The sequence below is a fragment of the Mytilus edulis genome, chromosome 9, assembly GCF_963676685.1.
Source record: "Mytilus edulis chromosome 9, xbMytEdul2.2, whole genome shotgun sequence".
Taxonomy (NCBI): domain Eukaryota; kingdom Metazoa; phylum Mollusca; class Bivalvia; order Mytilida; family Mytilidae; genus Mytilus; species Mytilus edulis.
The window spans coordinates 32,207,524-32,227,513 of record NC_092352.1 but is presented as its reverse complement, the minus strand read 5'-3'; the positions used below and the strand labels follow the sequence as shown (position 1 = coordinate 32,227,513).

General features: G+C 33.0%; 2 protein-coding genes across 2 annotated transcripts; both read left to right on the top strand.

The window, feature by feature from the left end:
* The first annotated feature begins 2,106 nt into the window (after positions 1 to 2,106).
* On the top strand, positions 2,107 to 9,432 carry LOC139488126 (manganese-dependent ADP-ribose/CDP-alcohol diphosphatase-like). Its single transcript, XM_071273520.1, is given in 4 exon segments — positions 2,107 to 2,163; positions 8,047 to 8,450; positions 8,452 to 8,707; positions 9,129 to 9,432. Coding segments are annotated over 4 exon segments (987 nt in total). The 5' UTR covers positions 2,107 to 2,135; the 3' UTR covers positions 9,428 to 9,432.
* A 2,846-nt stretch (positions 9,433 to 12,278) lies between these two features.
* On the top strand, positions 12,279 to 18,572 carry LOC139488125 (manganese-dependent ADP-ribose/CDP-alcohol diphosphatase-like). The gene is made up of 3 exons (XM_071273519.1): positions 12,279 to 12,478; positions 14,053 to 14,697; positions 17,235 to 18,572. The coding sequence occupies exons 1-3, from the start codon at positions 12,391 to 12,393 to the stop codon at positions 17,519 to 17,521; spliced, it is 1,020 nt and encodes a 339-aa protein (XP_071129620.1). The 5' UTR covers positions 12,279 to 12,390; the 3' UTR covers positions 17,522 to 18,572.
* The last annotated feature ends 1,418 nt before the right edge of the window (positions 18,573 to 19,990 follow it).

The following is a 19,990-nucleotide window of genomic DNA, read 5'->3' as shown; positions in this document are numbered from 1 at the left end:
CAAACTAAATTTTTTAAGCTACTTTTACATCTTACGCCATCTACTCAAAACGACTTCATTTACGGAGAATTGGGTCGGTATCCCCTAGAAATAGATATCAAAACTAGAATTATATCTTATTGGACAAAGTTGATTACCGGTAAAGAAAGTAAGCTCGCTGCTGTCATGTTTAGATACCTTTTAAAGTTATCACAAGAAACAACATTTCGATCGCGATCATTAGACAAGATGAAAAGTATTCTAGACAATTGTGGATTCTCTTACTTATGGTCATTCCAAAACACATCACCTAACATTAAATCTACAATTAAACAAAGACTAGAAGATCAGTTTAAACAGTCATGGACAGGAAAGGTAAACGATTCGCCGAAAGCCCTGAATTATCGCCTGTACAAGACATCACACAATTTCGAACACTACCTTAACGTACTTGATGATAAAGATATAATAACAATGTCGCGGTTTAGGACAATGAACCATAAACTGCCGATTGAAAATGGCAGATGGCAAAACATTCCCCGAGAACAGAGAAAGTGTCCGTTATGCAGAGTTGCGATAGGTGATGAATACCACTATGTAATGGAATGCAGCAGTCTCCTGACAGATAGAACACTACATATTGACAATAAATACCTAACGAACTGTAATGTTATAAAATTTAATACTATTATGAACCAAAAACAGAAATCGAAACTCCGAAAATTGTGCCAATTTATTAGAATTATAAATGACAAACTGGAGTCTCTCTGATGTTAACCTGTCGGCTATACTGATCATACCGTTGTAAAAAAAAACATATTTAATGCTTCCTCAACAAATGTACTTATATGTAATGTAATGTAAACTAATGTGTTTTTCTGTATACCTTTGTCCAACTTAGGTGATACCAGAATAAATGATATATATAGAACAAAACGACCCTGAGTAAAAGAAATTATCTCAACTTACAGGGCGCCGAATGGGACTTTTGTGGTTTTGTACAAAATTCAATTCTGTCATAAAAAAATCATTTTTGTCTTACAAAACTATGTGATACAGACTTGTTTTATGAGAACTTCAATTTTGTGATGACAAAATTCATTTTTGTAAACAAAATTCATTTTTATAGACAAAATTCATTTAGGTATGCAAATATAAACTTATTTGCATACATAATTGACTTTTGTGATTTATTAACACAAAATTGACTTTTGTGTTAAATTTTCACTCCTTAAACAAAACTCTATTTTGTCTACACAAAAATAAACACAAAATGAATTTTGTCTACAAAAATGAATTTTGTCATTACAAAATTCAATTTTGTGTCACAAAAGTCAAATTTGTCAACACAAAAATAAACAAAAAATTGAATTTTGTCATGACAAAAATGAATTTTGTCTACAAAAATGAATTTTGTCTACAAAAATGACTTTTGTCTACAAAAATGAATTTTGTCTACAAAAATGAATTTAGACATTACAAAATTCAATTTTTGTGTTTATTTTTGTGTAGACAAAATTGACTTTTGTGGCACAACAATGACTATTGTGTTAAATTTTCACTTCTGTTTAACAAAACTCAATTTTGTCTACACAAAAATAAACACAAAATTAATTTCGTGACAAAATATCATTTTTGTATGCAAATTAGTTCATAGAATCCAAACTAGTAAAACTAATTTGCATACAAAATTGACTTTTGTCGCCCAATTTTCAAATTAGGTAACAAAAGTAAAGTCTGTGTTACAAAAATTAATTTTGTCATGACAAATGTAACTTAATTTTGTCCACTGAAAGATAATTTAGTATGACAAAATTTTAAATTTGTAGTATGCTACAAATTTTGTTAAACTTAACTCTTTTTTTTTTTTTTTAACAAAACTCACTTTTGTCCGTACAAAATTGAATTTCGAGAACAAAACCACAAGAGTCCTATTCGGCGCCCCGTACAACTGCAACAAATGATTAAAATTATAGCAAATATTTATTGTATTTACACCTCAGTAACTGAGATTTTTCAATTAAGGTAAAAAAAAAACACACACACAACAAAAACGATATAAATCTAAATAAAGAAAATTTAATTATCAAATATATAGTAAAAATATACAAGAAAGTGGCTGTATTTCTCGACGATCATTTATAATACTGTGCGATATGGTCCGCCGACTGTTAGTGGCACAGCGTAAGTACAATCTCTTATGCCCGCGTCACACTGTCCCGATTTTTACGCCGATGGCAACACGATAATGGAAATTTTCAAAATCGGGACTGATCGTATCCAGATCGGGCTATTCGTAGTGCCATCTTTAACCATCGTAGATCCATCGGCCACTTTTTCTAGCCTTCGGGGACAACTTCGGGAAGGGTTCTAAAATTTTTAACATGTTAAAAAATCCCCGAAGGTGCGTCCGATGTTGAGGGTTCGTATTGAGTTCGTATCACCATCCTCACCATCGTAATGTCACCGGGAATGCATCTTTTCACATCGTATTGCATTCGTGTTTCCATCGTTTCCATCGGGCAGTTTTGACATTACGATGTCTACACGAATGAATCACGAAGATACCCGAAGGTCTTACGATGGCAACAAGACTTCGTGAAGACCTCGTAATCCCGTCGTGATGCCATCGAATAAAAGTACGAAGGCGACAAGATGGAACTACGACGGCAATAAATCCCGCTAAATGTAAGTTAATTTTCGCGTTAAAATACATTTAAAGTGACATGCGCGATATGCACTGGTCAGTCTAATACGACAGTTGAGAAAGACTTTCACAAAACATGGAGCTCATATCATATGATTCTATGAGAACAAGAAAGGCGACAGCGTTGTTTCTATTCATTCAAATGGAACAAGAGCAGCTATTACAGGCTCAGGATTTACTTTTACAAGTAAAATATTATTTTTTGTCAATTTTTCATATCAAGTAACATAATGAAAATCATAAACGCGCCTCGTACACCAACACTGCAGGTACACGTATATAGGTAAACCAACTTTTTCTTCATTATTCTGATTTTTTATGTATCGTCTGAGTTGTTGTCACACGAATGTTTACTCCATAACCATTTTGTTTTCTATATGTCATATTTTGCCGCATTTGTTGCTTTCCCCACATCCTTCCTTTTGTCTATATTATTATGATATTCTCCTGGAAAGAGCTCTTTTTGAATAAAAGGGATCAACGAACCCATTACCTTACCTTCAAGATAGATCAGTAAACATTGGCATAATTATGGGTGATTATTCAGACTAGTGCACACATTTTACAGTTCAAACAAGGCAATGCCGAGCGTGGCATCCCCTCGTATGTAACATATTGGGGACAAATATGGACACTATATTTGTATATGACACATGCAGAAAATGGTAAATTGAATATGCATATTTGATACATAAACTATTTTTTTTAGAAATCAACCAAAACATTCAGTAACTAGAAATATCTTTAATATTGTCTTTAGAACCAGCAGGTAAAAAATGAGCAACCAATTTCCTGTGTATTATGCTATTTCAAGGAGAAAAAACAAGTCCATCTGCATGACCTTGACCTTTGGCCTTGAACGTAAAAAATTTAAGATCATTACAAGGAGGAACAATATACCAAATGTGGTTTAAAATCTTTTGAAGCATATTGGTTCTAGAGTGTCCACAAGGGTGATATTGCCTTGTATTACAACTGCCACTGTGACCTTGACCTTTGAACTTTAAAGTCAATAGCGCTTAAGATATTCTTAACGAGTAACACCATACCAAGTTTTGAGCATTTTGGTTCTAGAGTGTCCATAACAATTTAATCTACACGCAACTTACATGTAGTAGGCGAGGGGATAATATACTAAGTTTTATAAGAATTAGAAAGAAAGATCGATTTCCTGTCATGCATGGCAGACTTGTACAGAAACGATATGTTGTCGAAATTCTGTTCGTATCTTTTAGACATCGTATGGCCATCGCGCCATCATCGTAATCCATCGTGTAGCCTTCGTAATCCATCGTGTAGTCTTCGTGATCCATCGTGTAGGCTTCGGCTGAGATATGAAGCTTAAATACCCGTCTTCGGTTAACCTTCGTATGTCCATCTTTTGCTGTCGTATATAATTTCGGCACCATCGTATAGACTTCGTTATTCATCGTACTTGCTTCGGTCACTTTTTGGTATTTTAACGAGATCGGGACCAACTTCGTACGAACTTACAATTTTCGCATTCGGGTGGCCATCGTATATATAAATCGGGACAGTGTGACGCGGGCATAAATCAAAACATTTATGAACCATTTAACATCAGTTTATGATTTCTTTAAATGCTGAGATAAACTAATATCAGTTAAACATCATTCATCTTCTTTTTCTAGTTTTACTGCATGTACTGATGATGCAGTTTACAATATCATGACAACTTTTAATAACGGTGTCGACACAAATTAAACATTTATTATAAGACCGCCATCTGGAACAGAAGTAAAGTCTGTAATTTGAATTTAAACCATTTAAAATAAATTTATTTCCCTATATAGATTAACAATTTACAAATTTTTACACTTTCATGTGACAACAAATATTTCTACGAGAGACCATTGTAGACTGTTTTTTTAAATTTTATTTTAGTTACAAAAGAATCGCACTGTCATTAGTAAAAAAAACTCTTCTATTATTTTGTTCGCGATAAACGAAGTCCTGTAAGTGGTTTAGTTGTTGAAAAAACATATTTGCACTTGTCAAATAATTTCAATTTAAACATATTTGATGTAACATTCATTACACAACCAATGTAAAATTAATCTAATTGTAAATTATTTTCCTCGAGGAACTCTCGACACGTACCAAATGTACTCAGAATATGTATGCATACAGAAAAAAAATAGCCAATTTTAAAATCTTACAGCTGAAACAACTAAGTGTGTATTAAAATAACAGACAGTCACGGTGAGTTGGCAAGTTGCAGTAAAAACACTTCAAAACCATATGAAGGCTAAAAAGTTTAGACAGAGACAATAACCACCGGGGTAAATGTGATCTCCGTAACTGCAGTTACGTATATCCAAAGATGGCGGACGATGTTCCTGGTCAATTTTTCTTTTATCTATTTTGTAATAATAGTTTATTATCACTGGGGTAAAGCTGATGACCGTAACTGCATTCACGGTCATCCCAAGATGTCGGATGAAAAATTAGGTCAGTTTCTGTATTGTCTGTTTAAGTGTTTCTATATCATTTTCTTTACAAATCATACATTGAAACGATGTAAATTTATAAAAGAATCACTCGGAAATCACTAATTACTTCTGAGAAATGTGCATGAAACGGAAAATTCGATTTGAAAAAATCGCCAAGATGACCGTAAATCACAATCGAGATGACCGTAACAGAATCAGCGATTCATAACAAGGCTGACCGTAACTGCTTTAAAGATGACCGTAATTTGTAAATGATGACCGTAACTTTTAAAGGACGACCCTCAATTCTAAGAAATATCCGTATTTATATAACTATCTTTTTGTATCAAATGATTAATCGTGTTGGTATACACATATTAATATGAGAGTTTTATCAGTGAAGGTGAGCTCCAGCAAAGTAGATCCTTAAAATAGTATTGTACGAAAAGCGTATCACAAGGCGGAACGTTGTCAATTTGTATATACAATGTATACAGAAATGTTATTCATACAGTCAGGATTCCACTTCTTCAAAATTATCTCCCCATTACGCGAGTTCATGCTCACAATCGTAGAAATGGAAGCCATTGTAGGGATGACGCTCTGTCAATTTTGCTCTTGAAAACTGATAAATTTATCCACATAGCACCATTACGATCGATCGTTATATGTCAGTTATATTTTAAAAGACAAATGTATCTACTAGCTAATGAGCATTAGTTAATGATCTTGTCTGCATTGATTCAACTTAAAAATATTGTCTGTTCGGATGTCAGATGGAATTTTTGAAAATTCTTAAGCATTTAAAAAAATTCTAATAAAATATTTCTTGGAAGGGCAGACTAAACAATTTTAGTGGTTGAAGATTATAAACCCTAGTTATCACACACAAGAAAATCATATTTTTTCGAAGATATCCATTTTCATCATCCAAATTAAGAGACTGTCGTCAAGTACTTTTAGAAAAAATAGCTATTCGAACACACCTACTCTGTTTTTGTGATTCATAAGATAGGTATCTCACTTGACCCATATATTTCATCTTTTCGTCATTTTTTTACGTTATAAAGTCAACCTGTAGCTTTGATATATAATAATGATAGAATCTGAAGCGAGATGCTATATAAAATACTCTTGCTTTGTACGTTTTAAAGACAAAATATACACCCAAACATGCCCTAACATAAAAAGGTGCACTCGATTTTTCTCTTTTCGATACAATCGTTACCTGTTTTGGGGATTTTTTTCTTGATTCACATAATGGAAGGGCAGACACGAAAATTTCTGAACTAAAAGATTGATATGTTCTCCGTCCGTGATAAAAAAAAATCGGAGGTTATGCATTTTCTACATCCAACTTATAGATACTATATATAAAAAAGAAGATGTGGTATTATTGCCAATGAGACAACTATCCAGAAAAGACCAAAATGACACAAACATTAACAATTATAGGTAACCGTAAGGCCTTCAACAATGAGCAAAGCCCATACCGCATAGTCAGCTATAAAAGGCCCCGATAAGAACCATGTCGTCGACTTGATATCTTATTGTTTTGCATTACTATGTAATAGATACATTGAAAACTTATGCAAATGGTGTTTTTAAAATAAGAAAATTGTCGTTTTATTTGTTTCTATTAACTTTTTAAAATTTTGTTACTATATCAAACATTACAGTTAACATTTATCGCTTTCTCGATACACACAGAGCTTCGATTCTTTTGTTCTATTTCAAAAGTGTTTCCGCCTGCATATATCAAGACAAATTAAGATTTTAATCTGCTTCCTCTGGAACCATACACATGGGCTCGATTACCAAATATTCGTATGTATTATTAATGTTTTTAATGCTCCGTTTATTGGCATTATGTTTTTCTGGTCTGTGCGTACGTTCGTACGTTCGTCTGTTTGTTTGTCCAGCTTCAAGTTAAATAAAATTGAAACTTAGAACACATTTTCCCTATAGTATGATCTTTTTAATTCTAATGCCAAATTACAGTTTTATCCCATTTTCATAGTCCACTAAACATAGAAAATGATAGTGTAGATGAGGCATCCGTGTACTAGGGACACATTCATGTTTCTTCAAATTTTCGTCGTATCGCTGTCAATTTGTGTTAAAATTTTAACGTCGATATCAATAAATATTTCATTGTTTACGAGAAATATGCAATTTACTATCATTGTTATAAATCCTAAATATGGCCAATTATATTATAGTTTAAAAAAAGAATTTATGAAACATATTTATATCCGCTAACCGAGCCCCTATTGAGATCGACAAACTCAACAAAAAAGCTTTGAATACAATACGGATATTTCTTAGAATTGATGGTCATCCTATAAAAGTTACGGTCGTCCTATATAAATTACAGTCAGTCTTTACAAATTACGGTCATCCTTTACAAGTTACGGTCATCTTTTTACCAATCACGGTCATCCTTGTTTTATGTTACGGTCATCTTGAAAATATTTTGATTATGATTTACGGTCATCTTAACGATTTTTTCAAATCGAATTTCCCGTTTCATGCACATTTCTCGGAAGTAATTAGTGATTTTTTGAGTGATTCTTTTATAAATTTACATCGTTTCAATGTATGATTTGTAAAGAAAATGATATAGAAACACTTAAACAGACAATACAGAAACTGACCTAATTTTTCATCCGACATCTTGGGATGACCGTGAATGCAGTTACGGTCATCAGCTTTACCCCAGTGATTATGTAAATGGAGAAAACAGCTAAATTATCGTAATGATATGGGTAACTGAAGTAAATCGCTAAGGGATTGCAAGATAAACGAGTATAGTCTTTTTCTCCACCCAAGACTACAACTGTATCAATTAGTATTTTAAGTTATTTGAATTATTATCATATTTTATAATACATATATACTTTATAGTAATGGCAAACAAGAAGACTTTTATGAAATTTGGCTTAGTAGCTGATCTCCAGTATGCTGATATTGAGGATGGGTACAATTGGAATAGAACCAGGAAACGTTACTATAGATCAGCGTTATGTCTTCTAAAGAAGGCCATGAAGGACTGGAAACAAAATGACGTCAAATTAGTTCTTCAGCTTGGCGACTTAATTGATGGATTCTGTAAACGGACAGAAGAACCGAAAATTTGTCTGAATCGTATTGTAGATATTTTTGACGAGGAAAAATGGCCGGTTTTACATGTTGTTGGGAATCATGAACTATACAACTTTAGCAAAGATAGTTTATACAAATCAAGATTGTTTAAAAGTCTACCTCCTACGAATAAAGCATACTATACTTGGCAGTTGGCAACCTTGTGATGGACTCAAAATTTGCGTTTTGAATATTTACGAGATATCAGCTCTTGGAGAAAGAGAGGATTCAGCGAGATACAAAATAGTTAAATCCTTTTTAGATGAACGGAATCCCAACGAAAATAAAAATGACCCATCAGGTCTGGAATCAGTTGATAGACGATTTGTACGCTTTAATGGGGCGATTTCAAAACAACAGTTGGAATGGCTTACGAAGGAGTTAACATTAGCAGAAGAACAGAAACAGAATGTCATTGTTATAGGTTGGTGAACACACATAGATATAGGAAGATGTGATATGAGTGCCAATGAAACAACTCTCCATCCAAGTCACAATTTATAAAAGTAAACCATTATAGGTCAAGGTATGGTCTTCAACACGGAACCTTGGCTCACACCGAACAGAAAGATATAAAGGGCATCAAAAAAATTACTAGTGTAAAACCATTCGAACGGGAAAACCAACGGTCTAATCTATATAAAAAAAAACGAGAAACGAGAAACACTAGTTATGAACAACATTAACAAACGACAACTACTGATATAATAAGGGAAAACACATGGTATAACTATACCCCCTCCCCCAACCGCAAAAAAAAAAAATGAATGAAGTATTGATCACATATATACCCTTTATGCATCGAGTAGTAGACTAAGATATATTATATATTTCTTTCTTTTCAGGTCACAATCCAGTGTACTCTCCAGTTACAGATGGTCAGTGTCTATGTTGGAATTACACAGATGTACTCGAAGTTTTATCTGAATGTCATTCTTCGGTCGTTTGTTATATTAGCGGACATTCTCATGAGAGCGGTTACGCAGTCGATCAGAATGGAATTCATCATATAACGATGCCTGGAGTTATAGAATATCCAGACTCTTATGCTGTTGGTAATTTGTTAGAAGATACACTTGTCATTCAGGGTAGGGGAGAAATGTTTGATGTGGTTTGTCCTTTGAGATTTAAGTTGAACTGTTGACCGCTTTATATGTAAAGCCCCAATCACCCTGTCACGTTCAACTACGTTTTAAAGTTTTAAAATGCTACGTTTCAACTACGTTTTGAATAAAAATGTCCCGTTATTTTAAAAGCTGTTTTACTTGGTTTGTGCTACGTTCCTATCACGTGTTGCTACGTATTAGTACGTGAAGACCCACGTTTCCACCACGCATTGATACGTTTCGATACGTAGTAAGCACATTTTGTTACGTTCCGCTAAGCTTTGATACGTGTTTACTAGGTTTCTATTTCGTTTCAATTTTCGCTACGTTTGTTGTTAATTTTTAAAAACATACGGGGCAGGTCCCATTTTGAACAGAGGATCACTACGTTTCTATATGCTTCGTTACGTATATTCCCTTTTCGCTACGCTTTCAAAACGTAGTAAAAAGCGAAGATTCGAAGAAAGGGGAACATGGTTTAAAGTGGATAAACAAAATTCAATATACATTAAAACATAAGCAACTCTTAAAGATGTTCATGTGCATTTAGGAATAAAAAGAGCTGTGTGACAAATTTTCTGATTGATTTTCGGTGAAGTAACAGTAATGAAGGGAGCTAACCATTTCTGATGCATATTTTAGGTTTTAGATATATAGATTTAATAAAATACCAAATATTTTTCTTAGTTGGATTATATTTCTGTTAGAAAATATGTGAGTTAAAGGGCCGCACAACTACAGGATTGGGTAACTCGATTAATACAAAAAAAGTAACAAAATGTGGTTTGATTGGCAATGGGACAACTTTTCACCAAAGATCAAATTACGTTGAAGCTAGTGACTATTAGGTCTTCAAAAATTAGTAAAGCACATACTGCATGCATATCATGCTTTAAAACACCTTAAATGAAATATGTAACAGAGTCATCAGCTGTCAATCTCATTTTACCGATTTGAGCCTAACTATCAAATGTAATTTATAGCATACAAAAGGATACACAAGTATCCAAATTACAAAAAGTCCAAAAGTTGTAACAAGTCCAGTTTGAAAAGGGTTTTTTTTTTTGGATAGAGCATGTGCGGTTTAAAAAAAAATTGTCTACAAGAAATTCATTTCGAAAAAAAAAGTTTTCTCTGGTCAACTGTTGACGGCAGTTAGATGCTGTAAAGAAGGTTGTTACTTTTCTGATTCCATACTCTAAACAACAAAAAAATAGCTTTCGTATATTTTGGCCATGAACAATAATTTACATCTAAGTTTTCTATATGCAGGACAAATCAACAAAAAATGTTCATCTTTAATAGACAGATAGTTGATAGACATTTTTTCACAACCATTAGTGTTAGCATACCAGCTTTGTGGCACCGTTAAAGTCCACAATTCCTCTAAAGTCCACAACTCCGCTAAAGCCTTTGATAACATTGATCGTTAATATGAGATTTAATTAAGTCAAATGATACATTTATGTAATTTTTTAAAGTCCATAAATACTCTGAATTCGAACCTGAACAAACAAAAGGTCTCTTACATTAAAAGCATCAATTCATGAAATTTATATACATCGTAAACAATATGTGGTTGGTGGTAAAATAAACGTTCTATGGATATACTATCGTAAAATTAACATCGGGAAGTGCTCGACTTCACTACATAAGAACGAAATTGAAGCAGTTTTACCTATATAAGTTGAGTATATAACGACAAAAACGATTATGGACATCTTTTGCATCGTTGGCCCAATAAACAAAACCATACTTAGGGTGCATAGTTCATAACATGACTTTGTACAGGCATTTTCTTATGTAAAAATGGTTGATTAAGTCTAGTTTTATAGCTAGCTAAACCTCTCACTGGTATGACAGTCACATAAAATTCCATTACATTGACAACGACGTGTGAACAAAATAAACAAACTGTCAAAAAAAGGGGTACAGCGGACCGGTCAACATAGTGATATAATCTTTATCAATATAAAAACAAACAAATTAATATACCAATGTATAACCAAGAAGCACAAAAAAGGCATATAGAAAAAGCACAAAAATGAAAGACAAGAATCCAAAATTGTACCATAGCACAATAACACGATGACGGTATGTATACACAAGTACAGAGCCACATATATTTTTCATTGAGTTGATTGAAGATGCAAGAAGTCTTGCTAGCCTTCTTGTTTTGCCATTCTTGATCATTCTTTTTTTAGTTTGAACAAATTTATCATTGAAATGTAACAGCGTATCCAAGACTTACCAAGGTAAATATGATTTGACGATTTCTGAAAGTTCTTGACATTCGATATAAAAATAATCAGTTTTGGTCTTCCAGCTATTCCGAAATACAACATTTTTTGGAGTCCGTAATTACAGTTATATTCCACCCCTGCAGTATTAAGATGATACATGCAGAATAATATTTGCAACATAATAGAGGTCACTTTGACAATCATGACAATCATTGAAATAAATTTTAGATTGTCCGAAGATATTTGAAGTAATCAATGCATGTATGGTAGATATTTTTTTAATTTACCTTTCTTTATAACATAGAATTATTTTAACGTCACCTTTGTCCAAAATTTATGTATTAAAAATAGCTGTTTATCAAGTAACTCAATAATATGAAAATTATAAAACAAATAATGATGAATGTATCTGATGAATTTTACGTTATCAAACAAAGATATATCCAATCATATCTTAAATGATACCACTGCACTGATATTTGCGATCCTATAAGAAATAAAAACCCTTGTCTGGTTTCCTTTTTAGGGAAAAGGGGGAGGGGGAGGGTAGAAAAGTACTAGATGTTAATTTTTAATATAGTTATAGTCCTTTAAACATTAATTGACTATTATGATTAGAAGTAGTTCAGTACAAACAAAACAATATATACTGAGTAGATGTAACCGGGAAATTGTCTTGTCGTATAAATAGACCAGGTGTTATATATAATGAACTAAAAATAGAAATGACAGGTCGTGCCTTCGAACTTCCATGATTTATGCTTGTGACGTGGACTGATACATGTCAGTCGCTTTTTGCTTTTAAACGGTCGAATTTCATTTTTAAGATGCATACGAATAGTCCAGGTATGTAACATAGTCATATTATTAACATAGTTTTCAGTCCGAATTCTTTATTGTATTGTAGGTGTGTATACAAATCTACTCCTTATTTTTAGACCAGGTATATGTATTTTGATAGGATATTTGCTTTTATCATACACTTATAGAAAATAATGGTATAATTGTAACCCTTGATAAAACTTATTTGTACATATATTATTCATTAAATTTGAAAAATTGTTCTATGTCAATATACTGTGCAGTTTTAGCATTTACCTCCTGATCCTACACCTTGTATAAGGTCAACTAGTCTATTTGACAAGGGTAACATGTTCAGTACTTGCAAAAGCAATGGCATGATGGTAAAACATCATTGTACGACAGCAATTTGTATTCAACCGCAAAAAAATGCCTTCGTACAATGTTATCATGTCGTCGTCCAAATTAGTTTGAATGAATGGATCTCTATAAAATTTTATCAGAGGTTCAATACCACAAATTGTGAAAAGGACGGTTGGGATTGATTTTTGGAGACTATGAATTAAGAACAAAGAAATGGCAAAAAAACAAGAATTTTTGTAGTTTCCGGACAATTTCTTGAGCGCATTTTTTTTTCAATTGGGGATTCATACCATTGACTATTTCTGATTTATATAAATATAAAAAAGCAACAAATACTGATATGGTTGGAGATACACACCAAACAGGATGTGTAAATTATTATATATTAAACAGATATACTAAGTATTGTGCAATCAACATGATAGCACAGTATTAATTTGCGCAATCGCAAGAAATCTTCATTGAAAATACCTATAAAACTTTTAACCAATTACAATGGGATTATTTTAAAGTCTCAGTATGTTATTTTTTTATTTGATTCTAACGTTGTCTTACTATTTTGGATGTTGGGCCCAATTTTTAAATTGGCTTACATTGAGATCAAAAGGGTCCAGAATTAAATTTTCTTTGGTTTCCTCAAAAACGGAGTTATTGCGGCTGTATGATATGTTGAATCTTATTGTGCATTAGATTTTTTATATTGGGCCCCGTTTTCAAATTAGTCTATATTAAAGTTTGAAGGTCAAAATTAAATCAGACAATTCTAGATAAATCAAATGGCCCATTTCAAATTTTTAGGATCTTTTACCATATTTATTTTGTGTCAGAAACCTTACTGGGGTGTCAAAAATTTGATCACAATCTAATTTCAGACAGTACATGTATCAAGGTAGAATAGTGTTCCAATCTTTCCCAAACTGTTCAAAGCTCGACCTCTGCGGTAGAATCAGGCTGGACTCAGCGAAGCATTCTTTTTCTGTACTTGTAGTTAAGTCAATGTCCTTAGCTATTGTCTCGGACCTTCACCCGACTACGCTAAAAAAAGTCTATCCGACAACGGTTGTAACGGGCCTGTTTCTTTGTCACCTTTGTAAACTGTATCAAATACACATTTCGGTCAGTACAATAATGCCAGAACACTTGTTCTGATACAAAATTAATGTTGAATTGTATTTATCAGTTAGTATAATTGAAGGCACACTCCAATGATAAAATATCCCCATACTATCCTTATAATATTTGTATTTTCTTGACAGCAACGAAAACACTATTAAGGTTTGGTTTGGTGGCTGACCTCCAGTATGCCAACATTGATGATGCATACAATTGGAATAAAACAAAGAAACGCTATTACAGATCAGCAATTGATCTTTTGGGGAAGGCCATGAAGGACTGGAAACAAAATGACGCAAAATTTATTCTTCAGCTTGGCGATTTAGTTGATGGATTCTGTAAACGGACAGAAGAACCAATCGATTGTCTAAATCGTATTTTAGACATATTTGATCAGGAACAATGGCCGGTTTTAAATGTTGTTGGTAACCATGAGTTATACAATTTTGAAAAAGACACATTATACAAATCAAGGTTGTTCAAAAATCAACCAGCTTCCAACAGGGCATATTATACATTCTCACCGTATCAAGGACTTAAAGTCTGTGTCTTAAACACTTATGAAATATCAGTTCTCGGTGAATTAGAGGGTACAGCTTCTTATGATGTAGCTCACTCATTTTTGACGGAAAGGAACCCGAACAAAGATAAAAATGACCCATCAGGTCTGGAATCAGTTGACAGACGATTTGTACGCTTTAATGGGGCAGTTTCAAAAGAACAGTTAGAATGGTTGTCAAAAGAGCTGATCTTGGCTACAAAACAAAAAGAAAATGTTCTTGTCGTTGGTATGTATTTCTTAATTCCACATGTATACATTTGTATATGTAACATTGCTGTACCTTTGCTTTATGTGTAATTTTTCTGTGCATGTACCAGTGTTTTGTCAAGGATCGATACCCCATAACCTTTGTTTTTCTATTATATTACCACGACAGGCGGGATCGGCTGAGCATGGCTTAAGAATAAAGTATTTTTGACACTTTATGTTGGTGTAAAAGCGATGGCTAAAGAACATTGAATATGTAGCGCAGAACTTTTATGCTACGTAGATATATGCAGACTGTCAACGACAACGCTTTTACAACCTTACACAATAAAAAAAATATCATTTGATTGTTATAATTACATTGCTATATATGTTTTTTATGCATAGTTGGAACGTTGTCATAGGGAGCACATAGTAAAAGATGATGCATGTCGTTATAGAATTGAACGCTTGATTTTTATACGACCGCAAAAATTGAAAAAAAATTTGGTCGTATATTGGTATCACGTTGGCGTCGTCGTCTGCGTCGTAGTCGTCGTCCGAATACTTTTAGTTTTCCCACTCTTACTTTAGTAAAAGTGAATAGAAATCTATGAAATTTTAACACAAGGTTTATGACCACAAAAGGAAGGTTGGGATTGATTTTTGGGAGTTTTGGTCCCTACGTTTTAGGAATTAGGGGCAAAAAAGGGCCCAAATAAGCATTTTCTTGGTTTTCGCACTATAACTTTAGTTTAAGTAAATAGAAATCTATGAAATTTTGACACAAGCTTTATGACTACAAAAGGAAGGTTGAGATTGATTTTGGGAGTTTTAGTTCCAACAGTTTAGGAATTAGGGGCCAAAAAAGGGCCCAAATAAGCATTATTCTTGGTTTTCGCACAATAACTTAGTACAAGTAAATAGAAATCAATGAAATTTAAACACAAAGTTTATGACGACAAAAGGAAGGTTGGGATTGATTTTGTGAGTTGGGGTCCCAATAGTTTAGGAATTATTGGCCAAAAAGGGGCCCAATAAGCATTATTCTTGGTTTTCGCACCATAACTTTGGTATAAGTAAATAGAAATCTATGAAATTTAAACACAAGGTTTATGACGACAAAAGGAAGGTTGGGTTTGATTTTGGGAGTTTTGGTCCCAACAGTTTGGGAATAAGGGGCCCAAAGGGTCCAAAATTGAACTTTGTTTGATTTCATCAAAAATTGAATAATTGGGGTTCTTTGATATGCCGAATCTAACTTTGTATGTAGATATTTTTGGTCCCGTTTTCAAATTGGTTATACATTAAGGTCCAAAGGGTCCAAAATTAAACTTAGTTTGATATTAACAAAAAATGAATCCTTGGGGTTCTTTGATATGCTGAATCTAAAAATGTACTTAGATTTTTAATTATGGGCCCAGTTTTCAAGTTGGTTCAAATCAGGATCCAAAATTATTATATTAAGTATTGTGCAATAGCAAGAAATTTTCAATTGCACAGTATTCAGCAAAAGCAAGAAATCTTCAATTGCACAGTATTGTGCAATAGCAAGAAATTTTCAATTGCACAGTATTGTGCAATAGCAAGAAATATTTAATTGCACGATATTGTGCAATAGCAAGAAATTTTCAATTGGAGTTATCTTTCTTTGTCCAGAGTAGTAGTTGAATCAACTTAAATCATTGTTTTATACAATATACAATGTATATTCACTCATAAATAAAAAGAAAATTTCTTCAAACATTTTTTTGAGAGGATTAATATTCAACAGCATAGTGAATTGCTCAAAGGCAAAACAAACATTTTAAGTTCATTAGACCACATTCATTCTGTGTCAGAAACCTATGCTGTGTCAACTATTTAATAACAATCCAAATTTAGAGCTGAATCCAGCTTGAATGTTGTGTCCATACTTGCCCCAACCGTTCAGGGTTCAACCTCTGCGGTCGTATGAAACTGCGCCCTGCGGAGCATCTGGTTTATACTCATATGTAACAACCTTCACATTTTAAATGAAGCGGTAGAAACAAACCGTCGCGCGAAAATGCAGCAAAATCATCAAAGAAATACTTCACAAGTCAAAAATTCTCCTCTTTTGACCGTCGCCATCACGAGTTGGTTCGGTGATAAGGAATATCTCTTTCATATATAGATGACCACGGATAAGTACCAATTGTAGTAACCACAATCTCGTCCTCATTACCTCGATTGTTGCATAATCGAATAAGACTTATGACTGGAATGCTACTTATCTGAGCAACATGACTGGTCCCACGTTTGGAATAGGAACTGTGTACCCTTCCGGAGCACATTAGGCTGACATTCCAGTTTTGAATGTGCCCTTGGTATCGTCCGCCTCTTTTTCTAATCTATTAAAATTGACAAGGAATCCCAATTTTCCTCTACAAACAAAAATTGTCCGTCATGGTATGCCAAAGAGGATGGGAAACTGCGTTTTGTCATGTATACAATTATGAAATTAATATGTTCACAATAATCGTAGCTTCTTGTTTGTTCTAGATAAATTGCTTGATTGGTGGTAGTTTATTTCATACATATAATTATTAATTTCAGGTCACAATCCAATTTATTTACCTGCCACAGACAGTGCCTGTTTGTGTTGGAACTATAGTGAAATATTAGACATTCTGTCAGAAAACTCAGTGGTCTGTTATATCAGCGGTCACGATCACGATGGCGGTTATTCAGTCGATCAGAGTGGGATACACCATATAACAATGCCGGGAGCTATAGAACACCCAGACTCCTATGCTGTTGGTTACTTGTTAGAGGATTCATTGGTCATTCATGGAAGGGGAGATATGTTTGAAGTGAATTGTCCGTTAAGATTTAAATTGTGATATTAATGTTGACGGACATTGTTTTATTCCAATTTATTTTTAATCTACCGTCTAGTTCATTATCTTTTTTTCAGAATAATTAGATTAAACTGGCATTAGTTAAACGATGTATTGAAACAATCATGGCAGCTTAAACAGTATTCCAATTGTTTCGAGTGTTTTTCAATTTTTGTTACTCTACTGTGTTTTTTTAACATAAAATAGAGAATACCAATAGGTCAGTCACGTACATTTATAATTGATGACCCCTGACTTTGACCATCTATTTCAAGGTAGAACACTTCTGCTCAGTTATGAGTTATTGAGTGATTTAATGGGATCTTATTAATTTTTAAAATAAGGATACCCAAATTAACATCTTTCAAAACTACACACTTACGTCTTTGTGGAATTCTAGTTCTCAGGATAAAGTATGATGCTGTATAATTAAAGAAAGATAGTTCTTTAAATCCAGTTTTAAGATTTAGATTTCCGATGGCAGTTTTAGAGGTTGATATTTTGCGTGCAAATCATCATATTCAATTCAACGAGCTTTATGAGTTTTCTTCATTTATTTGTCTAAATAGATCCGTTTTATAAAGTTTTCATATATATATTTAATAATCTTATATATATTTCTTACAGCTAATCTTAAATTACCTTTTATGATAATAGATGGGCCCCTTTTGTTCTAATTTCTAAAAAAATATATTGAAGAAAGGTCATTTAAATAAATAATACAGCAGTACTAATATATTGTTAGAATTATTGTAAGAACTGCTTCCTTCAAATTCATACACAACTGTATAATAAGTGTATTTGCAGAAGTGTCAAGCTGAAATGAGTACATTTTATTGTTTTCAGTTTTTACTTTTAAAGCGCATATGTTCTGTTGTCCGTTTCTACTTTTAAAAAGTGCTTATTATTATTTTCTGTTTTTTACCTTTTAAAAGTGCAAAAATTTTTAGTGTAAATTTATAAGTAAACATTGTATCATAATCCTGAAGTTTAATATTGTTTTCTGTTGTGTTTATATTTCAATAAAATAATTCCTGCATCCATTTACAGCGAATAGTGTACTGGTTTTGATTATGGTTACCAACACTTTATAAATTTCATGCGTTCGAAGCGCTTTCCTGGATTTACATCATCAGAAAAGCTCAAAGCCGAATGTTTGAATGACAAGTATGTAAACCATCAATAGTTAGTTAAGAATAAAAAGAACTGAAATGGGGAATGCGTCAAAGTCGAGACATTTCAGCGTTTACACTCTTGTTGCCTATTGTGTCTGGGGTTTTTCTGTTCACGCATCGTTGTCAATATAATGGAATTGTATGCGGCTGTCATACAAGTGAAAGATTTAGTTAGTTATAAATTCAGGTTTAATTCACCAGTTTCTACTTAAGAAAATGCCTGTACCAAGTCTGGAATGTGACAGTTGTCCATTCGTTTGATGTGTTTGATCTTTGGGTCTTGCCATTTGATAAGGGACGTTCCGTTTTCAATTTTCCTCGGAGTTCAGTATTTTTTGTAATTTTATTTTTTTGTATTAGGGAGTTAAAACCTTAGTTTCTTACTTATTTGTAAATGTTTACCCGAAAATTTTTAAAAAGGTCATAAAAATATAAATCATTTCAGTACCAAAGAACAACACTTTATAAAGGCCATGTGTTCGAAACGCTTTTCTGGAATAACTTTCATCAGGAACGCTCAAAGCCTGTGACTATTATACTAATTAATCAAAGCCGAATATTTGAAGACGTGGATGCAGTAATAGCAAAACAGTTGAGCAGCTGATCAAAAAGGAGGTACAAATAATAGGCTAATCAATTTAAGGCCAACTTGGATTAGGGAGTAGAAACCTTGTAGTTGCGTAATAATTTCTAAATTTATAATCGTACAATTTTAGAAAGTTTGTAATAAATCATTTGAATTTTCGTATTGAATATATTTACTGGTCCTATAGTGTAGTATTTTTGAAAGTATTATACTAGACAATAAATCGTTCAACTTTACCGCCTCAAGGATAATGTATCAATATCTCTGGTTCAGTTTGTGTATAGGTTCTCATGTACAACAGAACTATCTAAATCTAGAATATGACTCTTTCAAAGTAAGTCCCTTGAGGGTTAATCATGATAAGAATGAAATTCAAAACAGTGTGGCTGTGGTCATTGATTGACACATTAAATTCATACATTGCCTGGGACAATTTACATGAACGTTTGTCTGTAAAGACCACTGTTCACGACGTACCTACGATAGACATTTAAACTGTGGGGTCACCAAAGGTTTCTTAACGCCTTTAATTATAAAATAATTCAAAAAATTAATCAGGAATAACCTTTATGTTTTGATTGATATAATTGATATAAATCAAAACATCGTGTTATTTCTGATTAGTTTTTCGAATTACTTTATTAAGGTGTTGAGAACCTTTAGTGACCCCATAGTTTAAGTGTCTATAAAAAGTACATAGTGAGCAGTGGT